The sequence below is a fragment of the Palaemon carinicauda genome, chromosome 1 (assembly GCF_036898095.1).
Source record: "Palaemon carinicauda isolate YSFRI2023 chromosome 1, ASM3689809v2, whole genome shotgun sequence".
Classification (NCBI taxonomy): domain Eukaryota; kingdom Metazoa; phylum Arthropoda; class Malacostraca; order Decapoda; family Palaemonidae; genus Palaemon; species Palaemon carinicauda.
The window spans coordinates 330,835,125-330,846,043 of record NC_090725.1 but is presented as its reverse complement, the minus strand read 5'-3'; the positions used below and the strand labels follow the sequence as shown (position 1 = coordinate 330,846,043).

Genomic DNA, 10,919 nt, shown 5'->3' with positions numbered 1-10,919 from the left:
CAACTACTTATCAGTTCTAAGCACTTTGTTTTGAAATAAGCACAGCTCCTTACGTTTTCACTCGAGTGGTGTCGAACATGGCTCGCTGGTGACATCTGAAAGGGGTACGATTATCAATGTACCTGGACGACTGGCTAATCAGAGCTAGGTCGCAAGAAAAGTCTCTGGAGGATCTACGAGTAACAATGTCCATGACGCAACAGCTAGGTCTGGTTGTAAATCTGGCCAAATCACGACTGGCGCCTTCAGAAGACATCATCTACCTGGGGATGAGGATTCAGTTAGTGGTTTTTTGGGCTTTTCCAGCCCCGAAACGCATTCTAGAATGCTTAAGAAAGGTGAAGTGCTTTCTAGGGAGAAGGACCTGCTCGGTGAGGGAATGGATGAGTCTGCTGGGGACCCTCTCCTCGATCGAGCAATTCGTTTCCCTGGGAAGACTACATTTACGTTCACTTCAGTTCCATCTGTCAAGATATTGGACAAGAGACCAAGGTCTAGAGACGTGGATTCCGATCCCTCTGGGAATCAGGAATCAGTTGAGTTGTTGGGACGACCCCAACAAACTCCTAGAAGGCCTCAAACTTAAACAGAAGAACCCCAACCTAGTGTTGTATTCAGACGCATCGGACGTGGGGTGGGGTGGGGTGGGGTGCAGCACTGGGGAAGGGCGAGATCTCGGGTCTATGGGAAAGGAATGGCATATAAACGTCAAGGAACTGGTGGCCATTCATCTAGCACTAATGCACTTCCAGGAGGAAGTCCAGAACAAGTTAGTTCAGGTCAACGCAGACAACACCACAGCGTTGGCCTACATCAGGAAACAGGGAGGCACTAGTTCGGATTCCCTTTACGAGGCAGCAAAAGATCTCCTACTGTGGGCAAAAGGGAGAAATATAACTCTGATAACCCGCTTCATAGAGGGAGAGAAGAATGTCAGAGCGGTTCTTCATAGCGGAGGAAGACAGGTTCTCACGACAGAGTGGACCCTACATCACGAGGTGTGCAGCAGGCTTTGGAATCTGTGGGGAGAACCGTCAATAGACCTCTTCGCGACGCAGAGTACAAAGAGGTTACCAGTTTATTGCTCTCCCGTCCCAGACCAGGAAGCAGTGGCAGTGGATGCCATCCTCATGGAGTGGGAAGGACTAGACACGTACGCCTTCCCCCCATTCAAGATCCTAGACAGAGTCATGAAGTTCAGAGAGTCTAACAACGCCTGCATGACCCTGATAGCTCTGTTTTGGCCCATGAGACCCTGGATCACAGAAGTGATGGAGTGGCTAGTAGACACCCCCAGATCGTTACCTTGTCGGAACGATCTACTCAGACAGCCGCACATAGAGAGATACCATCAAAATCTCCTCGCTCTCAATCTAACTGCCTTTCGACTATTGGAAAACTGGCAAGAGCGAAGGGCTTTTCGAGGGAAGCTGCAAGAGCAATCGCAAGAACGAGGACGATGTCCACAATCAAGGTGTACCAATCTAAGTGGGATGTGTTCAGAGAATGGTGCGGAATTAACAACAATTACTCTTTCAGTACCTCTCTAACTCAACTGGCAGATTTTCTATTACATTTAAGAACACAAGAGAAACTACCAGTATCAACCATCAAGGGATACCGCAGCATGCTAACCTCCGTCTTCCGTCACAGACATATTGACGTGTCAGGAGACAAGGATCTCACGGACCTCATAAGATCCTTTGAGACAGTTAAGAGGAAGGACAACCCAACCCCCTCTTGGAATTTGGATGTAGTCATATGTTTTTAACCTCGAGCAGGTTTGAACCTCTCGACAAGACTTCATGGAAGGATCTTACTAAGAAGACCCTATTCCTGGTTGCGTTGGCAACAACCAAGAGAATAGGAGAATTGCAAGCCATTAGCAAAAAAGTGGGCTTCAATGGAGAGATTGCAGTCTGCTGTCTTCAACTAGGTTTTCTCGCCAAGACCGAGAATCCTTCGCATCCATGGCCCAGATCCTTTACCATTCCAGGGTTATCTCATTTAGTAGGATGGGAAAAGGAGAGAGGCCTTTGTCCAGTGAAAGCTCTAAAATTTTATCTGCAGAGGACCAAACACCTGAGAGGACAGGCAGATAACCTCTGGTGCTCGGTAAAGAAACCTTCGTTACCCTTGTCAAAGAATGCACTGGCTTTTTTTTTATAAAGGATTTAATAAGGGAAGCTCACCAGAACTGTGACGAGAAAAGCTTTCCAATCCTCAAAGTCAAAGCACATGAAGTAAGAGCTGTGGCGACTTCGATGGTTTATAGACACAACAAGTCTATGAAATCAATTTCGGAAGCAACATTCTGGCGAAGCAAGTCAATCTTCGCAGATTGTTACCTTAATGAGGTACGGACCCAATATGAGGATTGTTGTTCCCTGGGTCCGTACGTTGCCTCCAGCGTCGTAGTTGGAAAGGGTACTACTGCCTCTAACCTATAACCTTTTATTATATACCCTTGCTTTTTCTTGAACTTGATATCACAGGTTGTCTGTGAAGGTTGTTGCAACCTTCCACAGTTTGGGATGCAAGTCTAAGTTAGGTTTTATGGAGTGTGTTTTTAGTGTTTTTGGGTCAGGTGGTCAAATCATTGTCCATGGCTATGCCAGGATAGCAAGGGTGGTGGTCTAGTCATGTTAAGGTCAAGGACTGTGTGGCAGTCCCACAGACTTTTACAGACCCCTGGGTGGATCGCTGGGTCTCTCAAGGAATGCTGGCAAATGAGGCAGGATAACTTTGAAGCCAGCTTCCTTATCAGGTAGGAACCAGATTATTGGTACAGCTAATTTGTAGCGATTATATTATACAAATTCCCGACGATGTTGTGGTTTTCTAATTTACCACCAATGGTGTCAATCAGCTATATATATGTAACTACCAGGGAAGTTACATATTTGAAAATGGTATTTTCATTTAAAAATAAATTTTTTAATATACTTCCCTGGTAGTTACATATGTAAAAGGTCCCTCCCTCCTCCCCTCTGAAAACAGGGGCATGGAATTTCTGAGGACAAATGGGAAAGATTCCAGGTACCTGGATAGAGGGAGCACAGGTATGATCACCTGGCCACCGCGATTGCAGCCAATTTTGAATTTTTGCCGTGCGCGCGACGAATCAGCAGGATTAAGCTATATATATCTAACTACCAGGTAAGTATATTTAAAAATTTATTTTAAAATGAAAATACCATTTTTATATATCAGTTCAGATACTTTTTGGTGCTTTGTATTTTAGTTGGAAATAGAGAATCAGTTTATTGAATGAGCATTATGGTCAAGATCTTTATTGATTATTTGTTTGATAAGGGCAAGATTTCAAGATCTTTATTGGTCATTTATTTAATGAGGAGACCTAGATCTTTATTGGTGATAGATACAAAGGAATTAGCCGAATCTTGACACTTCTGGTATAACAGTTCATGAATGTCAACTTGTTATTACTCAGGGTTTGCTTACTGTTTCATATCCTGTACTTCCCTTAGACTTCATTTTTATCTAGACTTCATTTTTACCTATTCAGGATGAGTTCTTTATTGGCTTTCCCCTGACAATTGTGACAAGTTGGTTAAGAATTCATAAGATGTGCCATATCCTTCGAAGGAGGGCTATTTTATCGTCTCAGTATTATTGTTTCTTCTAAAAACAAACGATTGTTCTATAGTCTTTGTAGTGCCATAGCCTCTGTACCATTGTCTTCCACTGTTTTGGGTTAGAGTTCTCTTGCTTGAAGGTACATTGGGGCACAGTATTCTATCTTATTTTTATTCTTAATTTTTTTTTTTGATAGTTTATATATGAAAGATATATTTTAATATTGTTACCATTCTTAAAGTATTTTATTTTAATTGTTCATTACTTCTCTTGTAGTTTGTTTATTTCCTTAGTTTATTCCTTGCTGGGCTATTTTTCCCTGTTGGAGTCCTTGGGCTTATAGCATCCTGCTTTGCCAACTAGGGGTTGTACATTAGCTAGTAGTAATAATAATTATAGTATCACATTCCAACATTACACCTGTTAATGGTGTTTCCAGTGCTGTGACTTCAGGCGTAACGCCACATCCCAGAGTTGCCATGATTTTTCTGTATATCTCGTTGTTAGGGCAATGTCAACTGGTCAAGATACAGTGAGTGCTATGATATCGCCTTCTACTTTACGTCTGTTTCCGTTTCCTTTCTTCCATTGGGTGGATGGATGGAGTGAAGAAAGCTCTGGGTGTTAGGAGGATAGATGTGAGAGAGGCAAGAGAGCGTGCTAGAAATAGGAATGAATGACGAGCAATTGTGACACAGTTCCTGTAGGCCCTGCTGCTTCCTCCAAGTCCTTGGATGACCGCGTAGGTAGCAACAGTAGGGGATTCAGCGTTATGAAGCTTCATCTGTGGTGGATAAGGGGGGAAGGGTGGGCTTTGGCACCCTAGCAGTACCAGCCGAACTCGGTTGAGTCCCTTGTCAAGCTAGGAGGAACGTAGAGAGGAGAAGTCCCCTTTTTTTTCATTTATGTGATGTCGGCTACCCCCCAAAATTGGGGGAAGTGCCTTGGTATATGGATGTATTTATTATTCAACCTCTTCTAGTTTTATTTCATAGGGTGCTGGATGGCTTCGCAAACCCCAGCGCTGGCCTAATGTGTTGAATTAATAAATAAAATCCATTAAGTACTATGGGTTCTGGTGTAATGACTACTCCTGGCTTCGCACTTATTTTTAGTATCCAGAAGTTCCTTAACTTACAAACTTAATTGGTTCCAAGGAGCTGTTTGTAAGTCAAATTTAGTTAAACTTTGGCCCAGTGTAACCCTAACCTGAATCCATGCGTATAATTTCCTGTTACAAAAGTCAACAAATAGTAAAGTTCCATATAAAATAGATATCTGGTTATTACAAATGTTGTTTTGCTTTCTGTATTGAATGATATGATATTGTTTTATTACAGTATTTATTTTATCTTTGTTATTTTCAGTTGGATTTGTTTGTATCTCCGAGTGTCTGTAAGTAGGGGACCTTCTGTATTGTCTCTTTTAGATAACAAGTCCACTGCAATTCCAGATATGAGGTTTCATATCAACATCGTAGACAAATATTCCCTTTCTTGAAGACTTTAGAAAAGTGCTTTAATATTCTCCTAATAATTTAGCTGTCTGCTAAAGGTGGTGATGAATGCAATTGATGGGAGAAGTACAAGAGGAAGGCCGAGGTTTGGGTGGATGGATGGAGTGAAGAAAGCTCTGGGTGATAGGAGGATAGATGTGAGAGAGGCAAGAGAGCGTGCTAGAAATAGGAATTTATGGCGAGCGATTGTGACGCAGTTCTGGTAGGCCCTGCTGCTTCTTCCGGTCGCCTTGGATGACTGCGGAGGTAGCAGCAGTAGGGGATTCAGCATTATGAAGCTTCATCTGTGGTGGATAAGGGGGGAAGGGTGGGCTGTGGTACCCTAGCAGTACCAGCTGAACTCGGTTGAGTCCCTTGTCAGGCTGGGAGGAATGTAGAGAGGAAAGGTCCCCTTTTTTTATTTGTTTGATGTCGGCTACCCCCCTAAATTGTGGGAAGTGCCTTGGTATTTGTATGTATGTAACAAACAGTATATTCTGGGTCTAAGTTTTCATTTCTGTCTGCTACTTTAACAGTTTTCTTCAAATTTTATACTGTACCGGAAAGGTAGTGGAAAAGCTGTGTTGAACAACTTTACTAAACTGTTTTCTTCAAGTTCTCATTCAGTTATTAATCCTCTTTTGAGAATGAAATGAACCAGTGTTTATTGTACTGGTGACTTGTAGTTGCTTAAAGTAGACTGACACTGACATGGCTTGCTTAGCTTATTGATCCGTCAAAACAATCTCCTCTTTTGAAAGGTAGATTTTACTTTTACAGAATCGGAGTTCAGATAATTTGTAGGAGTAAGTAGATCCTGGGGAATTGGTTCTTAGCAGACTCGATCAATGTGATTCTTTACAACTGTTCAATGGCTTTACATTCCAGTATCAGTTCTCCAACTTTAGATTTTGGTAAACAAAGCTGAGATTTGAATTTTTTAGGTTTTTGGATTCTGCTGTTTCATAATCAGCTCAAATATATGGTAGTTTTATCCTTAAAGAGAGGGAATATGTTTGCTCAATTTTGAAGAGAATGTTTTGGATTAACAGAAACATCCGTTAATGTCGGCATCTATTCTTGGCCATCTTTATCAAATCTGGCCAAAGTCATGTTAAAGGTTGCTTCCAATAGTCAAGATGTGATTTTTTAAGCAATTCTACCTCTAATTTTCAACCCTTTACTCTGTATGCTAATCTAGTTATGCTTTTACTTCTTATCAGCCTTCTCTATTGTCTCAGGTGTGAAGGGAAAGTCAGGTATAGAGTTCTTAGTTTCTCATTTTGCCAAAGAGGCACGCAATTTTTCCATCATAGGAAAATCTGGTGATTCTGGCATCCAGATCCTCGAGTGCTAATTGTTGTATTAATCCTTTTACCCCCAAAGGATGTACTGGTACGTTTCACAAAACACATCCCTTTACCCCCATGGACATACCGGTACGTCCTTGCAAAAAACTGCTATTTACATTTTTTTCTGCTTGTTTTTGATAATTTTTTGAGAAAATTGAGGCATTTTCCAAGAGAATGAGACCAACCTTACCTCTCTATGACAAAAATTAAGGCTGTTAGAGGAATTTAAAAAATATATACAGTACTGCAAAATGTGCTTGAAAAAAAAATAATCCCTGGGGGTTAAGGGTCGGAAAGTTCCAAATAGCCTGGGGGTAAAAGGGTTAAGAGCAGACAAATGCCCTTTCAGTCGACCCATTCAAATTTTGATTTTTCAAAATGATTGTAATTGTCCCAGGTTGAGCACAATGCCACAGGTATTAACGATAGTGATGGCATTGGTAGTATAGCGTTTGCGTCAGTGTTGGGTTTGTGTTGTACATTTATGATTGACTGATGATCAACTCCTCTGGAAGGCATTCTGAGAAACCGGAGATTGTCTCAATCCGTTGTCAAATCTGATGATAATTGTAACTTAAGAAATCATGTCGTCAGCCAGTTGATTTGATTCTTTATTTCGAATTGATGATACCATCAGTTCCTTTTCGGGCTTTATGGTGAGAGGAGAATTCAAACTATAGTAAACATAGCAAGGAAATCAGCATTCGAAAATTCTGTTGGCTCACAACTGAATGTGTCTTCTAGGAAGTGTGGCATCTTCATAAAAGTGCATCCCTTCAAATTTTTTTGCAGACGAGACCTTTCCAATTCCATTTCACATTGGTTTTAGTACAGATAATGGGATACAAAGTCAGTGATTTAGGTTTTTTGTATCTCTTGTTTTGCAGTTTCTTTAGTAAAATTTGTAACCACTTTAGAAAATCTTTAATAAGTCATAGATACACATCAACTGATGAGAATTGATAGCTGTTTTTAAAGCCTTATTTCATTACTAGGTTTTTAAAGGAACATTTATAGCTTTTCACTAGGACAACAACCTTGCCTTGGCTTACATTCATTCCAATCTTTAGAGTAGTGATATTCCCATAAACCACATTAGCATTTGCATCTCTGTTCTCTCAAGCTTTTTCCTCTTTTTGTCTTAAAGTCCAAGTTTCTGATCCATACAGAATCGGTCATTGATAGAAGTCGATTATGATTTTGGCTAATGTTAGTCCCTAGGATATAATAAATATTAGTTGTAGGAGTTTGGATGATGATTGACAGGTTTAAGATGGTTTTTTTTTTTTTTCAAGAGATACACTCCGTAATGGAGAACTTCATATCTTTAGTCCTTCCTTGTATATGGTTTAGGTTATGTTGATTGTTGCAACTGTTTGGCTACTTTTTTCTCTATGTCAGCATATACAAAGAATATTGCCATCTATTCCATAATTGGGTCCATATAATGATGGATTAATCTTGATGTGCCTTGAAGAGGTATTTATGAATTTAATTTTAGCTTCTTGATTATCATTGTCCCATTTTCCATGTTAATTTGGTAGTTGGCCTAGGAATCCTAGGTAGATTAATTGAATTAGGGCTTTCGTCTATCTATCTACCGTGGTACTTTCCCTAAAATTCGGGAGGAAGCTGACAAAAAAGAAATAAAGGGATTTTTTCCCATCGTTCCTTTTTGCCTGACAAGGGTCTCAGCCAAGTTTGTTTGGTACTGCTAGGCTGCCACAGACCACCCTCCCCTATCTTCCCCATCAAAGAATCGTTATATGCTGACTCTCCCACTGCCGCTACCTCGGCAGTCACCAAGGGGACCTGAGGTAGCAGCAGGGCCTTTTGGAACTGCGTCACAATCGCTCGCCTTTTGTTTCTATTCCTCGAACGCTCTTTTGCCTCTTACATCTATCCTGCTGTCACCTAGGACTTTCATACAAAATGAAAAAAAGATTGTAATATTTTCAGTTGAATCTATTCCTTATTAAAGAATATCACTGCATGAGAATCCTAGATAAGTACTGTATTGTAATGATTGGTGTTTCATTTTAATGGGAACGAATTGTAGAAGAGGATGATGGGTAAAATAATCTTAACCATTTGAGAATGGTAACCCCTTTAGATTCTGATATCACCTAAAGACTTCTCGGTATACTTTAACTTGACCCCTTGACCTTGTGTTTTTTTTTAATGTGTTACAGTAAAAAATTAATCATATTTGAAAGAATTGATGGTGTATGAAGGTAATCTGGAAGCTGACAGGGATCAGATAAATTGAGTTTTTGGTGGTGAATAATAGCTTTTCATTGAGTTAAGTTTAATGGATTATGCTGCCGATCTATTGGCGTAGACAAAAGTGTACAATTGTTTAAAAAGAAAAAAAGTGTATGGTAGATTATTTTGTGAAATTAGTGTGTAATATTTGGGGTTGTTTATTGACTTTAAGGAATTTAATTTGATGGTACTGTATAGTACAAATTTTTTTTTGATGTTTTAAAATTCGGGCTGCAGCATCATAATACGTCTAATAAATAACACGTGTAAGCAAATGTAGGAAAGGGTTGTTGTTTTGACAGTAGCCGGGAAGAGGGCCAGTTTAGAGAAGGGAAGATTAACCAAATAAGAAACTTGTTTAAGGTACCTGTATACATATTACTCTCATACAAAAAAGGATTCAAAGTACAGGTACCTGCTAAAAGTCTTCTTAAATATTATATTTTTTCTTTGTTCAATGAATTTCCACAGCACTGTAATGTAAAATGATAGGCATGTTATCTGGTAAGAATTTGATTTTTTTTTTCACATTTCATTTGTTCAATTAAATATCATTTTGGCTTTTCTATCCTCACTTGGCAATATAAGGGTAATGTGTGTTAAGTCAAAATTTATTATTTGTAATATTTATCCCATGGATAACTTTTACATTTTAGAAAACATATATATTTTATTTTCAAGAATTAGTACCTCCGTCCCTCTTCGTTGAAAGTTGTGTAGCTTTATTCAGTCTGTTTGCCGTCTTATCTGTTCCAAAATCTATTTTATTCAAGAATTAGTACCTCCGTCCCTCTTCGTTGAAAATTGTGTAGCTTTATTCAGTCTGTTTGCCGTCTTATCTGTTCCAAAATCTATTGTATCTCTTGAATATTTTCTATCAGATTTCATATTACCTTGCTTCCTATAATAGAGACGAGGTTCAAACTTGAGAAAAGGTCATCAAAGTTGTCATGATATCTTTTTGTGGCTCTTCGAAAAAACACTGTGCCCAAAAAAAACTATGCTTGCTGCAAGTCCAATTACAGAAGGATGTCCTAGAGGGCGCGCGTGGTAGGTGTCGTTGGGGAGTTCAACCATGTTATCTAGGGCCTGTCACGGCCCTCCCCATTGATGAAGGGATTATCTAAATGGAAGACAACCTGTGAATAGTGGTTTACACACGCCTTTGTTTAATACACGACACCTACAAGGTGTTCGCGCGAGGGTTGTAACCTCTGCATTCCATGCTTTTATCTTTCTCTAGTATATTTGGAAGATTTATATTAGGAAAGGTATAAGGAAGGACCTTTCTCACCGGGCGTCACAGGCCTCTTCCCAGAAATAGATTTTTCCTTCGTCAAAATCCCTTTTTGTGGGTAATCCTCACGTTCTGACATTTGCCTTATGAACTACTTTAAAACTTAAAAAGAGGAAGACTTATGGAGTTTGCCTTTGTCAAACTGTATTTCTTTTGTTTGCGTTACTGTCACCTAATCAAAAGTAATTTTTTGCTGGAATTACTTTTAATACATTCATACATATACCAAGGCACTTCCCCAATTTTGGGGGTTAGCCGACATCAACAAATAAAACAAAAACAAAAAAAGGGGACCTCTACTCTCTACGTTCCTCCCAGCCTAACAAGGGACTCAACCGAGTTCAGCTGGCACTGCTAGGGTGCCACAGCCCATCCTCCCACATTATCCACCACAGATGAAGCTTCATAATGCTTTTAATATTTACAATATATGTCTCCTTGTCTGGGTTATTTTGCTTGTTCTATAGAGGTGTACAGTTTATATAGATTAATAATTAGCTCTGAAAGACCCCATGTAACTAACTGCACAGAAAGAAAATATGAAGTTCTTACTAATGGATCATTAGCCTTTTATAGTTTCCAGTGTTTTTACAGGGCCATTATGAATCTATCTTTGTCAGTTCTTAACCATCATTACGCACGGCATGATATTAGTTCTTGTGTTGCATTCCAGCCTTTCAATTTTGACTTCATAATGCAACTTATGAGGACATCCCATCATAGCCAGGTCTTCATCTATTAACCCTTTCCTCAGGTCTTTTTCAACAACTTCCATGATTACTGTTCTTTTGAATATGTTATTTGCTGTCGTCACGTCCAGAACATCTCAATCTTTGAGTTCTCAGTAGTTTTTATTGCTGCTTGATGCCACTTCCACAATTCTTGTTTGTGGCTGTAGCCACTTGGCTGT

At 39.6% G+C, this 10,919-nt stretch overlaps 1 protein-coding gene across 1 annotated transcript; it reads left to right on the top strand.

Moving 5' to 3' along the window:
* The first annotated feature begins 683 nt into the window (after nucleotides 1-683).
* Nucleotides 684-1,550, top strand: LOC137640976 (uncharacterized). The gene has a single exon (XM_068373434.1). It carries the CDS (start codon nucleotides 684-686, stop codon nucleotides 1,548-1,550), a length of 867 nt encoding a protein of 288 aa, XP_068229535.1.
* Nucleotides 1,551-10,919: the final 9,369 nt, after the last annotated feature.